General features: G+C 33.3%; 1 protein-coding gene across 13 annotated transcripts in view; it reads right to left on the reverse strand.

The window, feature by feature from the left end:
* The window catches only part of Rapgef2 (Rap guanine nucleotide exchange factor 2), a 251730-nt gene that overhangs the window by 32147 nt on the left and 193157 nt on the right, over positions 1–26426 (reverse strand). For all 13 annotated transcript variants that reach the window (XM_078021950.1, XM_078021946.1, XM_078021947.1 and 10 more), the window contains 4 exons: positions 20796–20927; positions 11959–12136; positions 6652–6788; positions 5845–6003 (listed from right to left, as the gene is read on the reverse strand). In XM_078021950.1, the coding sequence (XP_077878076.1) occupies positions 5845–6003; positions 6652–6788; positions 11959–12136; positions 20796–20927 (606 nt within the window). The remainder of the gene's footprint in view (positions 1–5844; positions 6004–6651; positions 6789–11958; positions 12137–20795; positions 20928–26426) is intronic.

Raw genomic sequence — 26426 nt, forward strand, 5'->3', positions numbered from 1 at the left:
TCAGAGCTTGTGGCTTAAAGCAATTAAAGTTCTTAGTAGTTTTAAATAAAGTTAAGAATAAATTATAGAAATTGTGTATTACATAACTGGAGGCCAGAGAGGAAACAAGATCGAATACTTCAGAAAACAAAAATCACTGTGTTCTTTAAAGTATGAACGATTTATTCTGATTTGCAAAATCATCTGGGGATGGAAAAATGTAACATTTCTTTTTCTCTTTTAACATGAAAAAGATTTAAAAAAATAAAGAAAAGGTTCAATTATAGTATATAAGATAGAATATGACATAATCATCCAAAATCATATTTTCAAAGACATTTAGAGCTCTGGCTTACTGTTGATATTACATGAAAATTTTTAAAAGATGTAATACCAGACAGGCATCGTGGTGCATGTCTATAATGACAGCTGTAAGGGAGGCTGAAGCAAGAGGATCACAAGTTTGAAGGCAACTTAGCAAGACCATCTCAAAATATGTAAAAAAGACTGGGGACATAGCTCAGTGACAGAGCACTCACCTAGCATGTTTGAGGCCCTAGTACTACACAAACACACACACACACACATACACACACACACACACAATAATTGTTAAACATAATCATAATAATAACATCATCACCATCCCCATATTATGGTAGCCTTGCAGGAAGTTTCTCGATTTATGCTCCTAATCATATGATGAAGAAGGCAGTACTATCATCCCTACTGTATAGAGGAGGAAATGCTCCATCATTACATGCTGGCTAATTTTTAAAAAAAAAATTATACATGTACCTCAAAATCTTGGGGGGAAGTATATAAAATATTAACAATATTTCTGAGCAATGTAAATCACATGGGACTCTCATTTTATTTATTATACTTTTCTACACTTTCTGCAGTCAGTAGTTCCATTAGTGAATACAACAGCAGTTCAGAAGACAAACAGCATACTATAATCCCAAGTTCCTCCCACTAAGTCAGCTGATAATCATCTAACTTTTCTGTTAAGCATTTAGGAGTAAAAAGTTAAAACTTCAAAAAACACAAGATTTTTATGTATAAGTAAATATAAATAGTTGAATTTAAAAATTTTAAATACTCCATTTCTATCACACTCACCATTAGTGTACACGTTTTAAAATACACAGCCTTTGGTAACTTTCTACAAGCCCTTGGTAACTTATCTAAAAAAAAATCTTTATTTCTTTTCATACAGCAGCAAAATTGCTCCCCAAATTTGGGAAGCGATTTCTAAATGGGAAATTTAGAAAGGTTTTATCTCCAAAAAATTTAAGGGGTTCATTCTTACATTCAGTTTTACAGAACATAATGAAATCATCATTTTCTCATTATCTTCTAAAAAAGAAATGTACCCCTGAGTTAAAATGAATAAGTAGATAGACGTATGAAAGAAAACCCTTTTTGAAGAGGAATGTACTAAAATTAATCTTCTTGACTAAAGATTTAAGGAAATTAGAATGAATTTGATTTGAAATTCTTAGTGTCTAGATAGACATTTTGGCATTTCATATGTAACAATTTGAAATACCAGCCAAAAAAAGGAAAAAAAACCCTTAAAACTGAATTTCTAATATGGTCATATAGAACTAGTATCTAAAAAATGAATCTTAATGGAAAACATTTACCCTTTTCATTAGCAACTTATTTTTGATTTAAGAAATGTATAGCTCTAACATGAAATTATCAGGTAAATTTTAAAGTGGTATGAAAACAGTTAAAAATTTGTGAATTGCTTTAGAGATGATTCTAATGTAGATTTACCTTAAGAGGTTAAATATATTGAAACTCCAACTCTTGTCTGTAAGGGAAATTCACACCTAATTGTTCAAATTAGGTATCCAAGTGTTTGCTCCCCATTGAAGGGTGAAGGGCAGGAAGTAGAGAAGGCAAAAAGGGAGAAAAATAAGGGGCAGGGGTAGAAGAGGAAGAGGGGAAGAAGGGGACAAAGGAGAATGGAAAAAGAAAAGGGAGGAGGTATGTATAGGAATAAAAGCTGTTGGGAGCAGTGATTAAAGCAATGCTTCTTCTTTGAACTCTCTGTGCGAAACTGCCAAGAGAGACTGCCCAGTTGATAGGATGTCACCCTACATCAAAGGTTCAGTACTGGTCATAGAATCATCGGTTCTTAAAGTTCAGACACCAACTGCCAAAGGCATCAACTACCTAAAGGTAGAGAATTAGGGTAGAAGTTGATAATTATAACTGGGCCATTATAATTCAATCTTGGTTCTACATGCTTTGAAGCAACTTTCTCTCAAGAAATCCTTTTGATGATAAAACCTATATAATAAACATACTGAGCTGGTTCTTGGTCACTGCATTTCTACCAGAGCATAATGCCCACCAGGTCCCAGCCTTTTCCCTCTTTGTGTGTGTCTTTTATTTTCTTTTTCAAAATAATGTTATTGTATTTTTTTTATATCTTTATTTGTTTACATTTATGTGGTGCTGAGGATTGAACCTTGATCCCAGTGCCTCATACATGCCAGGCAAGACCTCTTTCTACCACTGAACTACAGCCCCAGCCCTCTGTTTGTCTTTTCTAATACCCCATTGCCCCTCATCCAGTTTTCTGAATTAACCACCGCACAGGTCAAGGCTAAAAGCCAATACCAATTACCAGGTACCACAGGATGTCTAAAGCTCTAAACTTTGTTCTTCACACTAAACAAAGGAAAAGGACTAGACACCAGAGAGAAACAACTAGAAGAGGAGAACTCGAAGGAATCATCCAAAACAAAACACAAGTTTGAACACATCAGGGGATCCTAAAAAACATTAAATTTAATCCACTCATTACTGTCTTTCTTTTGCTTAACATGAACTCAACCACGTGTTGCATTATGGGATATTTATTTTGGACCCCACTGGAATGTTAGATAGTTAGGGCCAATCCTAAGCAAAGTTCTTTTTCTTGCAAAACATATCACCACTTTTGTTCATTACAGACAACAGCTGTTGATTTCCTATAATGTGGTCAGTAAAATGACAGAAACCATGGAGGTCATTTTATAGTTCTTACTGTTTCCAAGAGGAAGAGCTAAAATTATTATTTTTTTCTTTTTCTTGACAGATACAGGACATTTTAACAGAAATAACTTAAAATCCTAACTCAAATAAGCACTTAAAATGTCTAAATTAATTCACCCATTACATTCTTTTTTTTTTTTGTAGTTGTAGATGTTCAGAATGCCTTTATTTAATTTATTTTTTATGTGGTACAGGATCAAACCCAGTGCCTCAGAGCTAGGCCAGTGCTCTGAGCTATAGCCCCAGACTCCCTGTTGCATTCTTAAGGAATAAAATGTCAGGCTGAACAGGTGGGTTGGTGAATGTCCAGGAGTGATTTGTGAATCCTCTGATTTAACAGTGGCACGGAGTGGAGCAGAGCAGAAGACAAGAGTTTTCTCCAGAAGGAACTTCACCTTTGACCCTCTACATATTTCTGAGAACTGCACATTAGGAGTTACAGGAGTCTATATATCTTAATCAGAGTTTTGTTTTGAGTTGTGGTCTACTTTGCCATCACTCTGGATTTCCTACTAATTTTTTTGTTCTACAAATAGATAAGATTCTCTTCTTTAACATAACACCTACCTCTTCTTCCTTTCCCAGAACTCCAAGATAAACAGTTAATGGTATCTGACATGTACATACTCTGTAATATTCAGTCACATAACATTTTTACCAATTACTCTAAAACATTTATATGCCTCTTAAGATCATTTAGGTTCCATGGTTCCATTTCTAATGAAAGTAGTTCAGCCAACTAGGTGTACTGATGTACCTGCTGACCTCTCACAAACGGAATGACTTCTATTTGGCCTCTAAGAAACAGACTCCAACTCAACTGTTATTGAAATCCCAAACAGAAAAGAAAGGATTCAGGGAGAAACTAATAAAAGATAACAAGATGGAGAAATCTTTAATACTTTTCTAGACTGTCTTTACTCCTTTGTCTTCATTGTTTTTTGGAATACAATTCCAGAGCTGAAATATCACATATAATCCTTCCTAAATGTACATTCTCATATTAAATAAAGAATTTGGAATTTACCCATTATGTTTTCCTCTATTATACTAAATAATTGAGAAGTGACTATATTTAGAATTATTTTCATATTTTACGTATTTAAAACTTTGAATTCATAGCCTCTTTTTCCCCTTCTATGATGCTTACTCAAGTAATTATCTGGCAAATTATTTTGATTCTCTAGGAAGGCTTATTTTATTTAGAGTCATGTGTTTTGTTTTTTTTTTTCATTTTAGTTAAGCAAAATGCTTAAAATTTAAATAAATAACACTACTGTACATTGATCTGACTAAATAAAAATTCAATTATGACTCAAGCACAGTGGCACATGCCTGTAATTCCAACTTAGGAGGCGAAGGCAGGAAGAGTCTAAGTTCAAGATCAGCCTGGGCAACTTAGCAAGACTCTATCTATTTTTTTTTAAAGGGGGTGTGGGCATATAGCAAATAAATAAAATTATGTTCTTTCAGAATAAACTACATTCAGATGTCAAGCAAAATGCAGACTAATATATATAACGAGCCCTTAATATTAGTCTTAAGTCAAATAAAATCTTTTTGCCTTATTTACATTAAAATGTTTTCTTTCAAAGAGTAATTTTTAGAAGACATTACATAAATTATAAACACTTAAGAGTAAAAGCATCTTAAATTTATTCCTCACTAACATAGAAGTTTCCATTTAAATTAATCTAATTAAATTTCACATTTGTTCACATAATTTCTCTAGCCTATTATTAAACGCTTTTAAAGAAAAAATATTAATATATTATCAATACAAATGCCATTTCTCTTCTGCTATACCCAGTATTTTCTTTGTATTAGCAATTATTTTTTACTAGCAAGTCTTTCCACTGATTCATACTGTGATTAACTTCCATGTCTCTTCTGAAATCAATTACTTTGTTGTATGAATTTAAATAATAACATTGTATAGCTGTACTGTGTTACCTTTAATTATCAACTTTTGAGTTTTTCATAATATGCATTTTATTGTCAAATCAATGAATAGATTATTAATAACTTCTGATGGAAAATTTAAAATGCCATATTTAGAGAATACCCTTTAAAAAAACAGAACACAGTTCTGTGCATTTCAAGTAAGTTCGAGAGAGATTCATAATTTATTGAAGCATAAGACGAAAAGTAATAGTTTTACGTTAAAATCTTATTTAAAGATGACATATTAATATAGGCAGAAAAATACCAAACTGCCTAAAAGTGTTCTCCATTAAGAATAACATACAATGACTTTTGCCAGTAAATGGATGAAATCTGGAGACTATCATGCTAAGTGAAATAAGCTGGTCAAATTTTCTCTCTGATATGCAGATACTAAAACACAGTGTGTGTGGGGGGGGGGAGAGATAAAAGTTCACTGGATTAGACAAAGGGGAATGAAGGGAAGGGAGGAGGAATGGGAATAAGAAAGACACTAGAATGAATAGAACATATCATATTTCATACATTAGATTCAAGTGGGTTATGAATTCCCATTTTTACCCCAAATACAGATTGCAGAATCACATCGGTTACACATCCACATTTTTACATAATGCCATACAGCTTTGTAATGTTTTGAACAACCAATAAAAAAAAATCATCAAAAAAAAGAATGAATAGAACATAACTTTTGTGTTCATATATGAATACACAGCCAATGTAATGCCACATCATGTATAATCACAAGAATGGGATCCTAATTAGAATAAGTTATACTCCAAGTATGTATGTCAAAATATACCCTAATGTCATGTATATCTATAAAGAACAAATTAAAAAAAGAATAAAAGATATATTTTATACCTGGCAGTCATCCACCTTTGTTCTCATCACTCCTTTCATATATTCCTTGTCCATGGTAGGAGAGACACCAAAACTATTTCCCATACATAATATTTCTGCTTTTCCATCTGGATAAGTCACTTCCACAGAACCATTGAGAATCACTGACCAGGAATCCAGCTAATAAATAAACAAACAAACAAACAAATATAAAAACAGAGAAAAAGCAGGAAGTAGAATTTCGATGTCACAGCTGAAAGTTTTAGAATGGTACCTAAAAATGCTTGGTAGATCATCCATCTTAAAGATGGAACAAATAACTTAAGTGATGTTAGCTCTTTACGAAGTTTACAGAATAAGCATTTATACACAACCACGTATCTACATGTTTGGATATTCTTCTCAAAAGTGACATAGGAAAAGAGTTTCCTCTGTACCCCAAAGCACATGTAAATGATATATAATGATCACCATTGCCCTAACATCATATTATCCTGATAAAAAGCATTACATTTATCATAAGTTGCAAAACTGAAACATTAATGGGGCTATAGCTCAATGGTAGAGCATTTGCCTAATGTGTGAAGCCTTGGATTCAATCTGCAACACCATAAAAAAAAACTATCAATATTGTATGAAATACTATATATAATGAAAAATAAAATAATGGATTTAGAATGCTGTGACAAAATATGTACATCATAATTCTTTATTCAAACTTATTACTGCTGGTTTCTGAGAAGGAAAATATAAAAACTGGGTTTTGTCTAAGTGTTAAATTGAGAGATCCTCGAACAAGCTTTTAAAAAGGGAGGAATATTTACTGACCTCTTCACCATCATTTAACACAATGGTCCCTGCTCTTTCCACCACTGCAAACACCATCACAGCACAGAGCTCTCGTCTCACTGACATCGTCATATTGGCAAATGCAGGCAGCTGGTGCATAAACTCCAAGAGTTGTTCTGAAAAGCAAAAGACACTCCTGGTCAAAACAGCACCCTTTATTAAAAGTGAGTCTTCAAAAAGAATGCTCTAGGTTTCTTTCTTTGTAAATGCCACACAATTTTGCCTACTGAAAGACTCATTTTAAGTAAAAACCATATTTTCTGTAGGTACAAAAAGATTTCTGTCACCATGAACATGGTGCTGTAACCCAAACTCTAAAGGCACTGAAGAAATAACTGAAGTTAAAATGTGAAATTCCAACTAAAACCCAGCTGTCATCTTCTTGAGTAAGGCTTATTACACCCAAAATAAAATGAAGCTCTGAGAATTCTCTAGTAAGGTGCAACTCCATTCTAATGCCTTTTTGGTCAGGTGGATGCTTAAAATAGCAAAAATAACTACCTTTAATTCAAAAATATTTCAAGGGAGAGTTTCTGTGGATCAGACAAATCTATAAAAAATAATCAATTAAATATTTACAACATATAATGAAACAAGAACTGATATACCATTTCTTACCCCACAGATTGGCAAAAAAGAAAAAGTTTGATCATTCTTCCTCTGGCAATGCTGTGGAGAAATAGCTTATACTTTGGTATAGGCAGATGATTTCATAGTCCCTCGAATCCTATGATCTCTATTCTTTGTTACGTTTTTCCTATTAGTACGTAGCTCTTCTAATTATCTACTAGATTTTCTCCTCATTCTTCATCATGGCCCTGTGAAGTACATGTATTCTTTTTCATTTCATAGGGAAGAAAATGAGGCTCAGACACATATAATTAGAAGGTGGCAGTAAAATGGACTCTGGACTCTGGATAGTAGTGAAGAGCACAAACATCATGACATTTGAACTCTTCCTAGTTCTCTTAACTTTGGGTAAGTTGGTAAATTTCCCTAAGACACAGTTTTCACATTTGTAATATATCTACCTTCATGAATAGCTGTGAGAATCAAATGCATTGAAGTACTTGTCACAGAGTAAATATTCAATAAAAATAACTGCTATTGTTGTCATAATTATAGTCACGGTATCATTTGACCTCTCAGATAAATAAAAACTTTACATTTTTCTTATCGCCAACACAATTTAACTGTACTTAGTACATTCCTTCTGTTAAGTTTGAGCAACAAATTTTATGTTATTAGATGTACTTTGCTAACTGCTAGGGAAAAAGTAAAACAGAAAAATATAATCTGTGAAAATATTACATTTCCAGAAGGACAGACTGAGTGGTTTCCTCTTGCCCAGCTGGGTAATGTCACATTCTGACTAGACTCTACATCATCCCTCCTCCTACATGGTGCATTACACAAGGTGGCTCTGATAATCAGGAGAATAATAATTAGTGGCACCCAGGCATTCTGTCCAGTAGGACAGTGTTCTTCAACCTGACCTAGATTTGTGTGTCAGAAAATGAATTTACTGTTGCAACCAGTATTAAAAAAAGAAGATGATGATAAAATATTAAAGCACATCACTCATAAAAACAATAAATTCTGTTTAGTGAACGGTTTTATTTCTAAAAATAAGTAGGTGTGTCTGAGTTGTGCCATAAAATATATTTATTTCCAGGAGCAGCAGAAGAGAGATCCTGAATACTACTATAAGAGATGACCTATATCTATCCATATGAAAGGTAGGAATCACTATTTTACAACTGTACTGACCTTTTCATTTGGAACACAGAAGCAAATGAAAAAGTCATGGTCCTCTGGTCAGCACATCACAGTTCTGGTGTTTCCAGCCTAATTTCTGTAGCAGTCATCCCTCATCCCTCATCCCTCACCATAAGCTATCACATTTATAACCTGTAGATCACACATTTTACCTTTCTCCTCTCCTAGCAGTTGTTAAATTTCCTTGGGCAAGCAAAGGTTAATGGGTTTAAGGAAAATGTGAGACCAGAAGTTAATTATATGTAAGAAATTGAATTTAAGATATGTTCAGAATACCAGAAGTCAAATAATTACCACATACATGACTAGAAAAGAAAAAGTGGGCAGATCATGTGAATTATCTCCACTAATATCTGCTACAATGATTTTAAAGTACCTTGCATATACATGTTTCTTGTTTCTGACAGGTTCTTATTTTATTAGTGGGTCATGCAATCAATCTGTGACATATGATCAGTGATTGGCATTAAAACAATATAACAAGATAAGAAATAACTGTATATCACTTATTATAAGAATAAAAAAGATGGGAAAGATCTAATAATAGTAGATGTACATAGTTCTTCAAACTCAGTAGAAAAACCAAGATGACATAAATGCTTACCTGAATAGTTTTTAAGGCTCTCAAGGATTCAAAAATATCCAAACACTAGTTTTGTGAAAACTCGTCTATACAACTATAGTGGAGAATTGGAGCAATTTTTAAAAAATAATTTTTCTATCATTGATATTTAAAAATGTAATAAATTTAAAGCATTTGGCCATTTAAGCATTTGGTTCAAACTAAACTCGGATAATGCCATGAGTACTATACAAACTAGGATGAGGTAGCCAAGAACCGAGAACTTGGGATGAGTACTAAGAGAGTGCCTAGAACAAATAAAACGGAGAAGCCATGGGGGAGGGGGCAGGGCTGCTTTTTCAATATTTAAAAAAAAAATGATTAGAATTATATTCTAAACTATTAGAATGATATACTACTATGACATATCCTATTTGTTAGGATAGGGATGTTCTTGTTTATGAGAACTATTAATCTTTTAAAAAATTTTGTTAGTAGTCATTGTAACACAAAGAAAAAACAAATCAAAGTATAGACACCAGAAACTGAAGTCAATACAGAAAATGAGCCTATCTTGATTTGCTTGATTCAATTCTGTATTTTAAAAAGTCTTAATAATATTAAGTTTTTTTTTTAATATCTAAAGGTTTTGGTGGTACATGAAGCAGGATGGAAAAGAATTGTTTGAAAGAGATCAAAGCCATTCTTCTTCTACCTTAATATATCAAGCCCTCAAAACAAAAAATAAAAGTTCAGGGGCTAGAACTGTAGCTCAGTAGTAGAGTGCTTGCCTAGCATGTATAAGGGACTGGAGTTGATCCTCAGCACCACATAAAAATAAACAAACAAACAAATAAAATGGTATTAAAAAATTCCAAAATTGAGTATAGCTGGGAGCAGTGGCACATGTCTTTAATCCCAGCTTCTATTCAGGAGGCTGAGATAAAAGGATCACAAGTTCAATGCCAGCCTGGGAAACTTAGCAAGACCCAATTTCAAAAAAAAAAGAAGAAGAAGGTTCAAAGCCAGCCTCAGCAAAAGTGAGGTATTAAGCAACTCAATGATACCCTGTTTCTAAATAAAATACAAAATAGGGCTGGGGATGTGACTCAGTGCTTGAGTGTCCCTGAGTTCAATCAATCCCCAGTACCCTTCCCCACTCCCACAAAAAACAAAGAAAACAAGCAAGCAAATTATTTTTGCATTTATTTGTAAGAATAAGCACTTCTTGCTTTCCAGAATTCTGGGATAGGAGCCTTCTCAAATACAAAGTGAAAGCCTTATATTTCCAGGAATAACAGACATCCTGCACATATTTTAATAATCAGCATTTTCTTCCACAGCTATTTAAAAAATAGATTAAATAGAGCAGATATATTTGCTTACAAAAAGATGACTTCCAACCAAATGAACCTATTCATAAGCAATATTCTACCTAATTAAAAAAAAACTATAAGCAAGGGTTCTGAATTAAGATGGTAAATTGAACACACTTCCGTTTTCATTCTTTCAAGTACAATACAAGAATTTAAAAAACAAAATAAATTTTTACGGACAAAGAACAGAAATATTAAAAAGCCAGTTTTACACACTAGAAATCAGATGACCACATTGGTTCCTGATACATAACAGGGACACCACACCCCTGGTCTTCAGTGGATGAATCTGAGAACTCACTTCACTCCTCCACCTCCACTAAATTCTCCTCCGCAGCACTCACCACTATCTGCAGTGTTTGACCTGTTCACTTGCTCTGTCTCTCCAACAGACCTCGATAGAACAAGGACCTCTCTGTACTGTTCACTATGGAGTTGCTCAGAGCTAGGAAATGTTCAGCACCCAGAAGACGCTCTACCACATTAGCTGCATGAATGGATGGATAATTACGACCATTTGATGTTCATCTACAGAAATTTAGCAACTCCCATCAATGACGGTAATTAAATTATACATAAATAATTCAAAGATTTGGTTTTCCATATTTTATCCCTCTTACTCCCTATCTCATATCTATTTTAAATGGTCAAAGTTCTTCCACAGACATGTTTGTCCCGCTAAAACATGTAATACTACAAGCTACTCACACATACTTATACCCACGCCTTCCTACAGCTAATCCCACAAACTCAGTTCTTTAGATTTCTCTTCAAATACATATTGACCCAAAGAGTTGGGCAAGTGGTTGGACAGATCATTTGGGCTTAGGCAAGGGTGGTTATGGATTCCAGAACTCTAGTGGGAGATGACTCTCAACAGAAGTTGCTCTTACTCTTAATATTCTAAGCCAAAATTCAAGAGTCTGGGGCATATTCAAATACAAAGCCATTTTTACACAACTGACTCTTGCTCATGTGGAAAGGTAGGTATGAAGTCGCTTAGATCTTTTAATTCTAGGGTGCATATAAAGAGAGTCTTAACCCTCACAGTGCATGTCCTGCTAGCCTGACATACTATCCTCATCCACTCAGACTTCCTTTACATGGAACCAGAGTAGAAGCAAATTCACTGACATGAAAATTTACTAACTTCCATCGACCAACATTTACACACAAAAAAACACAGAAATAGTGCTTAGGAGAAAACTAAAGGAAATAATACTACCAGGAAGACAAATTTAGCTGTGTGTGTGTGTGTGTGTGTGTGTGTGTGTATAAATGTGTGTAATAAATTAAGCTATGAAAGAAGTTACATGGAAGGATTTTACTAGGAAGTTTCAATCACAGTATTATATGTAGACTTCTGAAGGTATTGACTAACACTGACTTTCTCTTTTTTCCGAACAAATACAGTATATACAAAGGAAAAGCATTCATTACCAACATTTATACAAAGGAAATTCATAAATTAATGACTTCTTAAAGCTCACTAGACTTGCACTCTACTATATCAGTTTTACTCTAAATGTTTTTAACTGCTCCTAGATTCATTTTGTGGGTTGCACTTACCAATATCATCATCCGTCCTGTCGATTGGGTCCTTCTCCAGGCAGTCTCTCACAATGTCCCTACTCATCAGTGGATCCGATGCCCTCTCAATGTCTTCCTCATCATCATCGTCCTCGGAATCCACCGCTGTTTCTGGCAACCCACTCAGGTCCATATCACCAGCCTCACTTTCTGTGGCCTTAAAAACGAACATTTAAAATACTTTAAGAACTATTTTAAGTAAATCAATCTTTGGGGACCCAAACAGATAATAACAATTATAGTTCAAGACAGTTTTGTTGTATTCATTTTTCTGTAACTAAGTTAGAAGGACTCAACATTCAACAACTATCTGTGTAGACACTATAAAAAAAACTACTTTAACAAAATCATTCATACTAAAATGTTAGGATGACTGATTTTTCATCTCAGAAGTTTGTATTTCTTATCTGAGCCATCATACAAGCTTTGAAACATAGTAGAATAAAGAACAGTGGTGCTTGTTTTCATTTCATTTTTCAAATAGAACAGCTTAAACTATAAGCTAAAGGGTGACAATCTGTTGATTCTGAACACTTTTTCCTCCAGAAGAACTGATATGAATTTATTAATGCCAAGTAGACTAAACTGATTTTCCCTTCTTAGCCTTTTGAGGAGAAACAAACCCCAAGTCAAAGGTAACTTGATAAAAACCAAACAGTAACAATTAGTTAAAATGATTACTCTCAAAGTATACATCAATAAACGATATAGGAGATGATATATGCCTAAAGGTGACACATTCTGTCTTCTCAGTTATCAACATATCTGGTTACAGTATCAATCAAATGTCAACTTAAAAAGACATACACCAACACCTAAATATTTTCTTAGTCACCAGAGTCACTTATTTCAAGATGGTCTATTCTGCTGGGCTATCTGAAACCTAGAACAATTATCTTTTCAGGTCAATCTAATCATCTTAATAAAACACACACACTCACACACAGAGTCTTACTGACATTATATACATAGAATTCACTAAATGCTTATATATAGTGAGAATGAATTTAATTAAATGTTATCTATATCAATCCTGAACATCACAAATGTATTTTTCTAATAAAAATACTAAACTCTGGAAAATATCTTATTGTAAAGTTAACTTTGTAGAAAATGTGCATGATAAAGCTTACCAATTTCAATTCAAAGCCTGAATGATTTTAAAGATAATAAAAAGCTTTAAGAAAAAATGTGAAAGGCACTGGGTTTGATTCTCAGTACCGCATGTGAATGAATGAATAAATAAAAATAAAGGTCCATCAATAACTTTAAAAAATCAGAAAAAAGAATATATAAAGATGTTTTTAAAGTATAAAAATATAAAATATCAACCCTGATAACAATAATTAACTAAACACCAAATACTTAACAATGTACCACAGCACTGTGTTAATTGTTTTCTTATCTCCAAAGTGAACCTTCCACTTCATTTGAACATAATTGTTTGCTAAATCCATTCTCTTTTTTTAAATTTTAAATGTTCCTTTTGTTTGTACTTTGTTTTTTAACATTATTTTATTATTTTGCTTCATTTTTTCCTGGGTTTGTTTTTTAAGCTTATTTTTTAAACTAATTTTTAAAATTTATATATGACAGCAGAAAAATGGCAGCTATTATGAAGACAAACAATAATAAGTGTTGGAGAGGATGTGGGGAAAAAGGTACAGCCAATATGGAAAGCAGTATGGATATTTCTTGGGAAATTGGGAATAGAACCACCACTTGACCCAGCTATCCCTCTCCTCAGTCTATATCCAACAGACTTAAAAACAGCATACTACAGGGACACAGCCACATCAATGTTTATAGCAGCACAATTCACAGCAGCTAAACCGTGGAACCAACCTAGATGCCCTTCAGTAGATGAATGGATAAAAAAAAAAATGTGGCATATATACACAATGGAATATTACTCAGCAATAAAAGAGAATAAAATCATGGCATTTGCAGGTAAATGGATGGAGTTAGAGAAGATAATGCTAAATGAAGTTAGCCAATACCAAAAAAACAAATGCCAAATGTTTTCTCTGATCTAAGAAGGCTGATTCACAGTGGGGTAGGGAAGGGGAACATGGGAGGAACAGACAAAGGCTAAATCCATTCTTTAACAAAGAAGCTATTCATAAAATAACATTTATTAAACCAGTAACTTGGAAAAATGCTTTTGCTAAGAAAAAACTTCCATTTTATTTTAAAATATTATAGAATTCTCTAAATAGTACATTTTAAAAGACCTTGATAAGCAACTTTTCAGGAATCTACTAGTGTCAACCACCATTTTTGTGAAAGACAAGAAGATGTTTGGAGACCAACTAGAGGTGAAAGGTTAAGGAACAAAAGCTGGTCTCCAGGGGAAGAGGCCTAAACTCCTAGATCCTGGAACACAGTATTTACTGAATTTACATTTGCTGAAGGAACAAAGAAATTCAGTTTAGTGCTCCAATTCTCGCCTCTACCTTCATTATGTGATTTCAGCAAAGTCACCTAATCTCCATGAACCTACATGTCAACTGGAGCTATAGCTTCTCACCATTCAAAAGACAACTTTTAGATCCAACAAGGAAAAAAGATTTCAGGGATAGCTTAAATCATAAGTATCATCCTAGAGGGAATACATTTTTCTCTGTAGCCCTTACATACTTTCCATATTTCTCTGTATCAGCAATGAGCCCTGCACAATTTATATTTGAAGAGTTTGACCAAAAAAAAAAAAAAAAGGCGTTAAACACCAACTCCCTGTGTACCTGTAAATAATTTTTTTTTAACTTTTTTTTATTTATTTTTTTAATGTGGTGCTGAGAATTGAACCCAGTGCTTCACACATGCTAGACAAGCACTCTACCAGTGTGCCACAATTCCAGCCCCCACTAAACAAATTTCTTTCTGATTAAATGTACATGTTAAGTTCTGGCCAAATGGTTCATATAATATTATGTACTGAATGACCTCCACATATCTAGCACTAAATTTGATGCTTTTACTATATGATAATCTTCATATCAATTTGGCAAGTTATATTATTAACCTTACTTAACAGATGAGAAAACACAAGGAAATTAGTAAGTTGCTAACTGTAAACAATACATAGTAATTGTTAAGATTTAATGTCAGATTTGATCAACACAAAATACTAAATACTATGCCCAGATTTCTTAATAGTATTTATGAAAAAAAAAGATAAAGCAGTAACAAAATGTTTTCCATTTTGCTAAGTCAGAAATATAATGTTTAAAAATATGCATTTGCAATAAATATACATAAAATACTTGCTATTTTCTATTTTTAAGATTAATGATGGTTTTTTTTTAAGAGAGAGTGAAAGAGGAGAGAGAGAGAGAGAGAGAGAGAGAGAGAGAGAGAGAGAGAGAGAGAGAGAGAGAGAGAGAGAATTTTTAATATTTTATTTTTTAGTTCTCGGTGGACACAACATCTTTGTTGGTATGTGGTGCTGAGGATCGAACCCGGGCCGCATGCATGCCAGGCGAGCGCGCTACCGCTTGAGCCACATCCCCAGCCCCGAATGATGGTTTTTAAACTCTTTTATTCTACACTTATACAATTTTTGTTTAAAAGGTATCTGATTATATTTGTCTCAGGAGCAAGAAGAAAGGCTTATGTATTTGTTATGGTTTAGGTGTGGTGTCCCCCAAAAGCTCATACGTGAGACAATACAAGAAGGTTTGGAGAAGAAATGACAGGGTTATAGCCTTAACCTAATCAGCAAATTAGGGATTGAGTGATAACTAAAAACTAGTGGAGTGTGGCTACAGGAAGTGGTTCACTGGGGCATGACTATGGGGTATATATTTTATATCTGGAGAGTGGATCCTCTCTGCTTTCTGATCATGATATGAGCTTCTTTCCTCTACCACAATCTCCAGCTGTGATTTTTCAACCTGAAGGGATGGAGTCAGCCTTCTATGGAGACTGTGAGCCCTCAAATAAATGTTTCCTCCTCTACAAATTGTTCTGGTCAGTTCTTTTAGTCACAGCATCGAAAAAGCTGACTAAACCAGTATTTGTTAGGCAAGTTACTCCTGTCCTACATTAATTTACTTTATACATATATAGTCTATAACATATTAGTTGCCCTTTAGTATTTAAGTAGGAATATTCTTAAAAATATAACAATTTTATCATATTGATGCTCAATGCCCTATGACTTATTTATAAATCAAAAGAGATTAAATATATTCTGTTATTGTGAATACAGTTCTTAAAACCATTTTAATTGGCATTTTTAAAAGAATACCAAGAACAAACAGGAAATTTTAAATGCCACACAGCTCTAGTGAACTGTCAATTTAACTAAAACAAAAGTAAAATTCTACACCTTTTATTTTATAAAAATATCTTTATTAAATATGTCACACATATTGTTATATAGAAAAGGGTTGCTTAGTAAGTACCCTTGGTCTAAATGAATTTTGTACAGAATTCCAAACATATATTTAACCCAACTAGCTCTTAAACCAGATCCTGATACAAATTTAGGCTAGGAAGTTATACTGAATGCTAATGTTGATGCTAAGTTAAGTGACAATAAAGTGAGTAGGAACATAACATATATATATGTGGAAAGTACAAAAATATATTTAGGAATAAACATGTTTCTATTAAGCCTAGTTTGTGTATCAAATTCACATTTTTCCAAATTTAATATCATCATTCTTTTTCACTTCAACATTGTCTTTCAAAAATTCATGTATAAAAAAGAAAGAAATTCCATACTTTTTATTGATATATTATATATGTATTTTCATACTGGCATACAATATAACAATATAATTTGGCCAACATAAAAAGACAATTTCTTATAGTTCTCAATGTAAACTGCTAGATTGCTTTCCTAAAACTACAATCCCATCATAACTGTGTAAAAGTAAACACTTAAGTAAGAAAATCTGTGTTTACTTCATAGGCAAAATAGTGTCATATTTCATACTTAAGTCCTCTTCTAGTCAATTACTAACATATTTAAAATATTTTAAGGTACAAAATTTCTAAATATTTTAAGATACAAAGATTTCTATTTTCTCTTCTATAAATCATTTACTTCTGTACTTTGAATGTTTACTTTCATGTTATAAATTAAGCATTTTTCTTATTAAGTTGCATAAATTATTTACATTCTGACTAAATCTTTGTCTCAGTTGATCACTTAATTACTAAAATGTTCTGATCATTATAACATTAAGAATTTGCTAACTCCCTAGTTTATGTGGAATTTATCTTAATTATGACATAAAAGGAAAATATAACCCCCACCCAAAATGTGACATTAAATAATCCACTATTTTCTCTGTTATTGTTTCCTGCAGTATATATTACATCATATTATATAAGTTCCAGTTTGCTTTAACTCTGTTCTATGGATCTATTTTTGTACAAATATTTTCAGTCCACCTAAGCCACTCACTGATAGTCACACCATTAAACTATTTAATCATGTCTGGAAACGGCACTGTCTCACATCACCAAGAGGTGCTCAGCTTTCTTCCACCAATCTCCTATTTTTTCAGCCTCTAAGGTAACCCTCTCTCAACTTAAGCAGGGCCTTCAGTCTTTTTAAGACTACTTACTATCGTCTATGCCCAAGTTTCACATCTCTCTTAATTTCCTTTCATATCCAGCTTATATCCCCTAGTCTATTATTTCAATTATATTCACCGAACACAGCTTTACTAAATGCCTACAATTTCCTGGCACTCTACTAGGCTGTGGAGGAAAAAAACGGAGATGAGACCAATGAGCTGCTGCTTTCTTGAAGCTGTCATTCAACTAGGCAACCTTCTCATTCTCAACAAATGATCTCTTCTGAGAGAAAACAGAAATTGTAAGACAAGGACCCCCTCAATTCCCAAACTCCCTACTGCAAACCCATCAGGATGTGTCCTTGTTAAAACAGGCATTTCTTCTCCTAAGGCTACTCCCTGATCATCTCACTTTCTTCTTTTTTTTTTTTTTTAATTGGTTGCTCAAAACATTACAATGCTCTTGACATATCATATTTCATACATTTGATTCAAGTGGGTTATGAACTCCCATTTTTACCACGTGTACAGATTGCAGGATCACATTGGTTACACATCCACATGTATACATACTGCCATACTAGTGTCTATTGTATTTTGATGCCTTTCCTATCCCCTTTATTCTTGATTTCTGCTACTCTCATTGTGGGCAATATTCTACTCTTTTCTTTCCTGTACCTAGTGGTCAATTTCAATCTCTATGTGCCTAAAGAATCCTAGGCCAGAATTGTGCATGGGAGATAGTTTTTCATCCTTGGAATTATTCAAGAACAGATTGGATGCTTGATTGATAGTAAATTAGTAAACGATCCAAATTTGAGATTGGAAGTGGAACCAAGTATGAAACTTCTCACCTTAAGGATTTCTGATTCGAGGATAACAGAAATTGTCTATTGAGAATCACTATCAAAGGCTAAGTGTTGCATAGTTAATAACTGCATATTTAGATATATGTATGGATTTTTTTCTTTTACATCCTTTTCTGGTACCAGGGATTATGAAACCTGGGACACTTAACCACTGAGCCATATCCCCTGCCCTTTTTATGTTCTGAGACAGGGTCTCCTAGTTGCTTAAGGCCTTGCTGAGTTGCTGAGATCTGGCTTTGAACTTATGATCCTCCTGCCTCAGCCTCCCAAGCCACTGGGATTACAGGCATGTGCCACCATGACCTGCTGGATTTTTCCTTTGGAAGCATCAACTAAAAAAGGAATAGCCTTCAACTCAACTAAATGAATCAAATTGAAGTACAGGGATCCTCTTCTTCCTCTGTAATCAGTTCAGACTTCAGGCTGCAAGCTCCAACTATATCATCAGATCAATGTCCAATGTGAACTCACACCTATGTTCTTGTTCAGACATTCTGATGATAGCTAGGAAAGCAGAAATATCATCAAGAATTCCTTCATGAATTTATCTAAACTACTCAAAGTGACAACACGGAAGACTAGAATTTCCCTCAGAATATGCTCCCAATAAATTATATAAAAAGATACCATATTCTTATAAATCCATGTTCTAGGGATTTTGCTAAACTTTGCATATATTTGCAGAGAACAGTGATGGTGATAACTGCTATAGCTTCAATTATATTCATACTATATATCTTTAAACTATATAATAACCATCTCAAAGTTTTAAGGACAAGGATTCTACCATGGTGTCTCAGTTGATGTAAGCTAACATACTCATATTGTTCATTATATAAGGGAACTTTGAATAAATGATTTTTTAAAATCTCCTTCCAGAAACATGTGTGAGGTAGATTTGCCCTGATATAATGCCTTCTCTAAGATTTGAAGTGGAATTACCTCCTAATGAGTTAATGACAAAATGACATTTTATGGATCAAAGTAGAAATTTGCAAAGTCACTTTAAAGAGGCAAAGATTATATTTCTTTTCTTCTTCTTTCTTTTCTTTTTTTAGTTTTTAGTTTTTTAGGTGGACACAATATCTTTTTTATTTTTATGTGGTGCTGAGCACTGAACCCAGTGCCTCACACATATAAGGCAAGTGCACTACCACTTGAGCCACATCCCCAGCCTCAAGATTATATTTCTTATTGCAAAATAATAAAGAAATTCTAATCATAAGAATTTACAAATGGTTGCATTTGTGGCTAACAAAACTTTTTTAAAAAAATGCATTTGGAGCTGTTTAAAATATAAAATTGCTAATCAACTCTCTATAATGCTATGAAATTATAGAAAGCATGCACCCAATATTTAAAAGAAAATTTATTTTCTAAGATCTACTGAATTTAGGACTTAAATGTCTCATACGTAGTATTCTAATTGTTTACTTTTAGTAATAAAAAAAGTAGAACTGCCTGAATATGTCAATAATTCCAAACAACTATAATATTCAGAAAGTTACTTTTTATGGTCAATTCACAGGACAACACCTATAGAACCAAGAATTATACCTGGTAAGGTTAGTAAAATAGTCTTATTGTTTGAAACCATCTAAAATCCAATATTAATAGTATGTATTCAAAAGTTCCCCAAATGGTCTTTATTTTCTTTATTATTTTGATCATTTTCCCAAAATTTACATATTATAAGCCAATGATTTTTTTAATTTTTTTGAGATAGGGTCTCCCTACGTTGTTTAGGGCCTTGCAAAATTGCTGAGGCTAGCTTTGAACTTGTGATCCTCCTGCCTTAGCCTCCCAAGAGTCGCTGGGATTACAAGCATGCACCACCACACCCGGCTGCCAATGAACAATTCTTCACCAATGAAAATTATTTGGCCTTTAAGATATCTTTTAAGTCTCATAGTTCTAAATTTTTTCTATCCAACAATAGCAAAGAATTTATTTTGAATACATAAAAAAATCTGTAGGCTATTTTTAAAAAATATAATTCAATGATATGATCTTAACTAATCCTTTACTTTTGTCATACTTTATAAGACTTTAATGAGAAAAAAACTTACTTATAAAAGCACAATTCTGCAGTTTCTAAATCAAGTAAGAGTCATAAACCTACATGTACAGTCAAATAAAACATTTTTCAAGAGAAAAAAAAAAACTCCTTTGCTACCACTCCATTTAAAATTCTGATAATTGGTAATAACACAGGCCAGTACAATTTGACAGTAGTTCTGCTTCCTGAAACACACTGTATGTCTGTGTGAAACATAAACATCAATGTTTTATATACATACATGCACATAATACACACATATACACTTACTTTATAAATTACATCAACTGAGAATCATAAAAATCCTTAGACCAGATGAAAATAAAGCAAATGATAAGGAATATGCCCACTCACCTGGTAAATATCAGAAAGACTGCTGCTTCCAGAGTCACTTGTGATGCTACATCCTGAATGGCTAGAAGAAACGTGGGTCACCTGTGGGTGGAGACTGTCAGTAAGGTGTAGTTTTGTGAAATCTGCAGGAAGCTATGGAAGGAGCAGGAAAAACTAGGATTACAATTTGAATCAAGAGTTCTAAGAAGACATTTAAAATTATAATACTTTATTCTGTTCCAGATTATTGAGCCAAAAAATGTTATTAGGGAAGATCTTTCATTTTTCAAGTTTGCAAATTACTAAACACTGTTCTTTTTTTTTTAGCCAAAAATCATAAATTTTTAAAGTTGTGGGCATACAGAGAAGCTTAAATAATATTAAACTCAATGCTTACTTGAATAGGTGGTTTTGTGATTAAGATCAACTTGGTAAACATTTAATTTAGTAAAGTACAATTTTCAAGCTACAAATCAATGAGCAAATTAGTCTACTACTATTTATTAGCAATCACTAATGCAATTTTGTGGCAAGAAACAGCTTAGATAAGAAAACAGATTTGAGGTTCTCTTATGCCCAAATGAGTTAAAAGTTAAAAACAAACAGAAAAACAAAACAAAACAAGCATCTTAAAATCAATAAAATGTACTGTTATACACTATATACTGGGCTCCAGGGAGGACAACAGAGAAAAGACCAAAGAACTTGGGTAAATATCATCCATAATTTCTCAATTCTATCTATACACATAAACATAAATAAAACTTTCTACTTGTGCATGTTTAAACAAATATAGAAACAGATTCACTAAGCATTCTGTAGGTGCTTGGTCCACACCACATAAATCAGAGAAAACGAATTTTAAAAGAAAACATTCACACATTCGTTCATTCAACAGATCTTTACAGGAACCCTTTTCTAGTACTATGTGCTACTCAGTAAGACTGGAAGAAAACATTACCCTCAAGAATCTTACACTCTTATCAGTTATTACTGCTGCATTTTGTGTTTTATTTTGTTTGGGGAGAGTACTAGGGATTGATCCCAGGGGGATTTTACCAGTGTCCTACAGACCCAGTGCTTTTATTTATTTTGAGACAGTGTTTCTATAAGTTACTGAGGCCAGCCTTGAACTTTCAATCCTCCTGCTTCACACTTCATGTCACTGGGATTACAGATATGTACCATTGTACAAGACTATCAATTATTTTTACTGTTGTCTTTGATTTTCCACATTTTTTTATTGATGTAGTATGGTTGTACATAACGGTGGGATTTGCTGTTACATATCTGTACATGTACACAATATAACAATACTATGTAGCCAATATAATTCCCCAGCATTTCCCATTTTCCTTCCCTTCTCTCTCCCCCCTGGTCTCTTTCCTCTACACTACTGATCTCCCTTCAATTTAAAGGAAGCTACATTTATCAGTCATATTACATTTACACTACTGGCTAATAATACATGTAATATTTTAAAATATATGCTAAGGGCATCTCTAAACACAGGCAACATCCACTTTCCTGCCTGCATACTGAATCTACTTAGCTAGAAAATAATAATTAATATAAAGACTAATTATTAAAACCTAAATAAGGGTTTACCTTAATAACATTCCTGCCTCTCCTTTGACCTGAACCCTCTCTCCCTTTCCAAAAATATGACATTATTCCATGGTTTAGAATGAGGCTCACATAGGAGATGATTAGGGTTTATGACAATGATCATTGTTTCAAACAAGCAAATTTATATCCTACAATCATTCAGAACTAGCTCTATGAATAGATTACACCACCCCCATCTTAAATACGTCAAATATGTCTTATAAACAGGAATCATCTCACCAAAAGTGTGTTTTCTTTTTAAACTGATTGTTGAAGATGTAGAATATCATACCAAATTTAGGAAAATAACATTCCAAATACCTCTATATTCAGAATTTACATGATTTAGTCACAATATAGAATAGTGAAAATATTTACAGGATTTCTTCAGGAACAATTTGAAGACAGAAGTTTGCAGACATGTGTTAATGGTTAGGATTAATTATGGAGCTAAATGATGGTTATCAGACACTAAAATAATATGTCCACAGCCTGAGATATGTATCCTTCATCATCCTAGCTGCACTTCCATTTGGTTCAGTCACTTACTGCAGAAGGCAACAGAGGAAACATTACTTTGGCTCGGGAAGTTTGAAAGACACCACTGATACACGTAATTACAAGCAGCACTCTGATTACTAGTGACTACTACAGATGTGACTCAGGTTGACACGTCCCACGCATTGTGATATTCTTTAAAAACTAACTTAATATGTCAACTAAAGATACATCTAATGAATTTTTACTCAATAAATGATTATTTACTCAAGTCTCAAAAACCTCTTCTCTTCAGCATCCATCACCTGGTCATCTTCCCTAAGGACTCCCTATAAGGTGAGCATTAGGAGCTGTAAGAACCCTACAACTCAGGCCCAGCCTTCACATGCCACAGGGACTCACTTGTCTGTTTTTCACCACAAACATCAGAATTTCAGAATGAGAAAGACCACCGTCAGAAGATAAACAAATATTTTTGTTTTTAAAAACTCAATTGTATTTAATAAATACTGAAAATCTGTTATTTCTGGACAGTTGGCTAGGGGCAGGGAATAGGAAGATGAATAACAAGTTTCCAATTCGAAATGTGACTTAATACAACTGCAAAAGTCATTGTGATAGATGTTAACAAACAACAGGAAAAGAAACCTACTTTTTAAAAACATTTTGCTTTTTTCCCTTCCACCACCTATGTTCTTCATAGGATAGCATGAAATAATGATATATTAAATTTAGACTAAATGTACTCATAACTTAGCATTAATTTAATTGTCTTTTCTTCTTGGTTGTGCTAGGGATCAAACTCAGGGCCTCACCCAAGGCAGGCAAGTGAGCCAACGCCTGGTCCATAATAAAATACTTCTTTATATCAGAAACTAAGAAAGAGGCCATGCCCAAGAAACCCGTAAATCAGGATAACAATACTATTATTAAAGTTTACATCAGTCAAGGTTATAGAAAAGGAGAAGCTGTAACAGGCATTACCATCAGGGGAAGGCCTAAAGTGCACTGTTTTGGTCCTGCTGTAACACTCAGATGGAAAAGAAGCTGGAAGTCAAGGCCTACAAAAACTGCAGGTTTTAAGAGGCAAACAAGTCCTATGGAAGTTGGACAGGGAGATTAAACAGGTCAAGCTCTACATCCAAACCAAAGGACATCAGGTAACAGAGAACCCCTAGCAGGACAGTAACTCCAGGTCTGCATAAGGGATTAAAAAGAAAAATAAAAAGCCGCAAGAGGAGAAGATTCATTTATTCCAAACTTTGTTCTAGGCTTGACCCAATACTGATTTAATCTAACTTATTTAGTTAAATTTCAGAAAAATAGGACTGGGTATTATCTTGTGACTCTAACCACTATTTGTAACAGAAACTCTTAAGTAAGAATATTTTATAAACCTGGGGCTATATACAGTAATTGTTCAATGAAAATAAAACAATAACTAAATAATAAAAATTAACACATTTTGATCTTAACACCAATATATTTCCCAGTAGTCATTAACACAATGCAAATCAATCTCTCATTTGTATTTTTCATTGTTATTTAAAGGTTTTAATATTTGATTATATGAATTTTTCCTGGATCAAGCAAACTATAGTCCTAAAAATATTACTTGTGAATCACAACTTTAGTAACCTACTGTTAGGCAAATGATTGACTCATAGTTTAACCACAAACACTGTTAAATATATATATTTTAAAAAAGTAATATTTTAAGTCAAATTCTTAAATCAGATTATGTATTTAATTAAAGATTATATTAATTTTGATTAATGCTTATGCCCACATAGGCTTAAACGCCACTGACAAGCATAAGCCTAAAATTAATCATAGTTGCATAATATATTTGTATAATAGCTTGTATAATATTTTATTTGAGGAGACAAACAGGGATGCTATAAAAATTAGCTTTAAAAAATAAAGCTCTACATATGGTTTAATTCTCATAAATGAATAGACTCTTGATAATCAATGATATTAATTTAGTGGTTGGCATTTATAAAATTACTAGCTAACGGACGCTACTTTGAACAGAAATGCAGTAAATATCTTGGTAAACTGGTAAAATTCCTAAAATTAGAGATGTACAGACAATGGTAGCTGCCCTCCTTCCAAATGCTTTTATCCCCCAAGAATCCCTAAGTTACTCATCTGGCCCAGTATCTATGGCACAGACCCCAAATCCAACTAGGAAAGCACAGAAGTTCGTGGGATTCTACTACCAACAGGTGTTCTACGTAAAAGAGAGCTTCATATTCCACAATGCAGGCTATCATATTAGGATCACCGAAAAATTCAATAGTTCAAAAAGAATAAGACAAAACCAGAAAGTACTGCCATCATCTACTGACACTGATATATAACTGATAATTTCCCAAACTAACCTCAGAATCTTTTTATTTCAAGTAATTGAGTTACAACAGAATACACGAGACTTGAATGATGGTTGAAATCTATAATCTCCACAAGTGCCTTCTTCTGAGTAATAATACCTAGTGTGAATTAAATATCAAAACTAAATATTATGATACATCGCTAAGAATCAATCCAAATAAATGTTGCTTTTACCATATCATCATTTGTGTACACTATTTATATTTATCTTTTTAAGCTGTGTGGAGTCAGTAAATTATTGGACATATTTTTTTCTGAGATTTTAGTGAAAACATGAGACACTATTTTCATTTACCACTCATCCATCGGGTTTTGAAAGCTTGTGTTGTGAGGATAGGTGAGTGAAAGGTTGTAAGGGGCTTAGAGAAGTGCATGGTGCACAGAAATCATTAAGAAGTATGTCAACTATCAATTATCATGGGCTAGAGTGCAAGGCACTGCTTTTCAGCTTATAGCTCCTGTGGCTGGAATCCAAGAGGAGATAGTAGTGGGTGACTGAGCCATTTTCAGAAAGGGCTTTAGTGGCAAAAGTCATCCAGCTACAGACAGAATCCTTTGCCTGCTCTGGTACTCAGAGTTTCAAAAAGCAATTCATGTTCTCTCTCTAACCTGCCTTCAATGCATGTGCTCATGTGCATGTGTGCATATACAGAGTTTTCTCTTTTTTTTCTCCCCTTTTTACTAACAATCTTTTCAGATACTACTAATTCTGACACCCTTTAACTTGTTTCCACATACAACTTGATTAGGAATGTAGTAGATAATTTTAAAAACAGTTAATAATATGATTGACTTTTATTTCTTTAGATAATATTTCTTGAAGAATACCTGAAAAAGTACACACTTGGATTCCTAAGTATTATTCACAGGAAGCAATCTACATCTCTTATAATCCTTAACATATGCCCTATACAACACCTGTCCTTGAATGATTCATTGGTCAGTATTGTACAAAAGAAGAGAAATATTTTGTACAAAATAAATTTTCTGTGTTCATAAATATATGAGAGGAAGAAAAAGTTTTCTAAATATGTCATGAGATACTAAACTGACAGATATAAATCATTTTTTCATTATATTACTTTAGACATTTTTAAGTGTCAACATAATCATACTTTAAAGGAATAATTCTATAAAAATGTTTGCTTT

The sequence above is a fragment of the Ictidomys tridecemlineatus genome, chromosome 9 (assembly GCF_052094955.1).
Source record: "Ictidomys tridecemlineatus isolate mIctTri1 chromosome 9, mIctTri1.hap1, whole genome shotgun sequence".
Classification (NCBI taxonomy): domain Eukaryota; kingdom Metazoa; phylum Chordata; class Mammalia; order Rodentia; family Sciuridae; genus Ictidomys; species Ictidomys tridecemlineatus.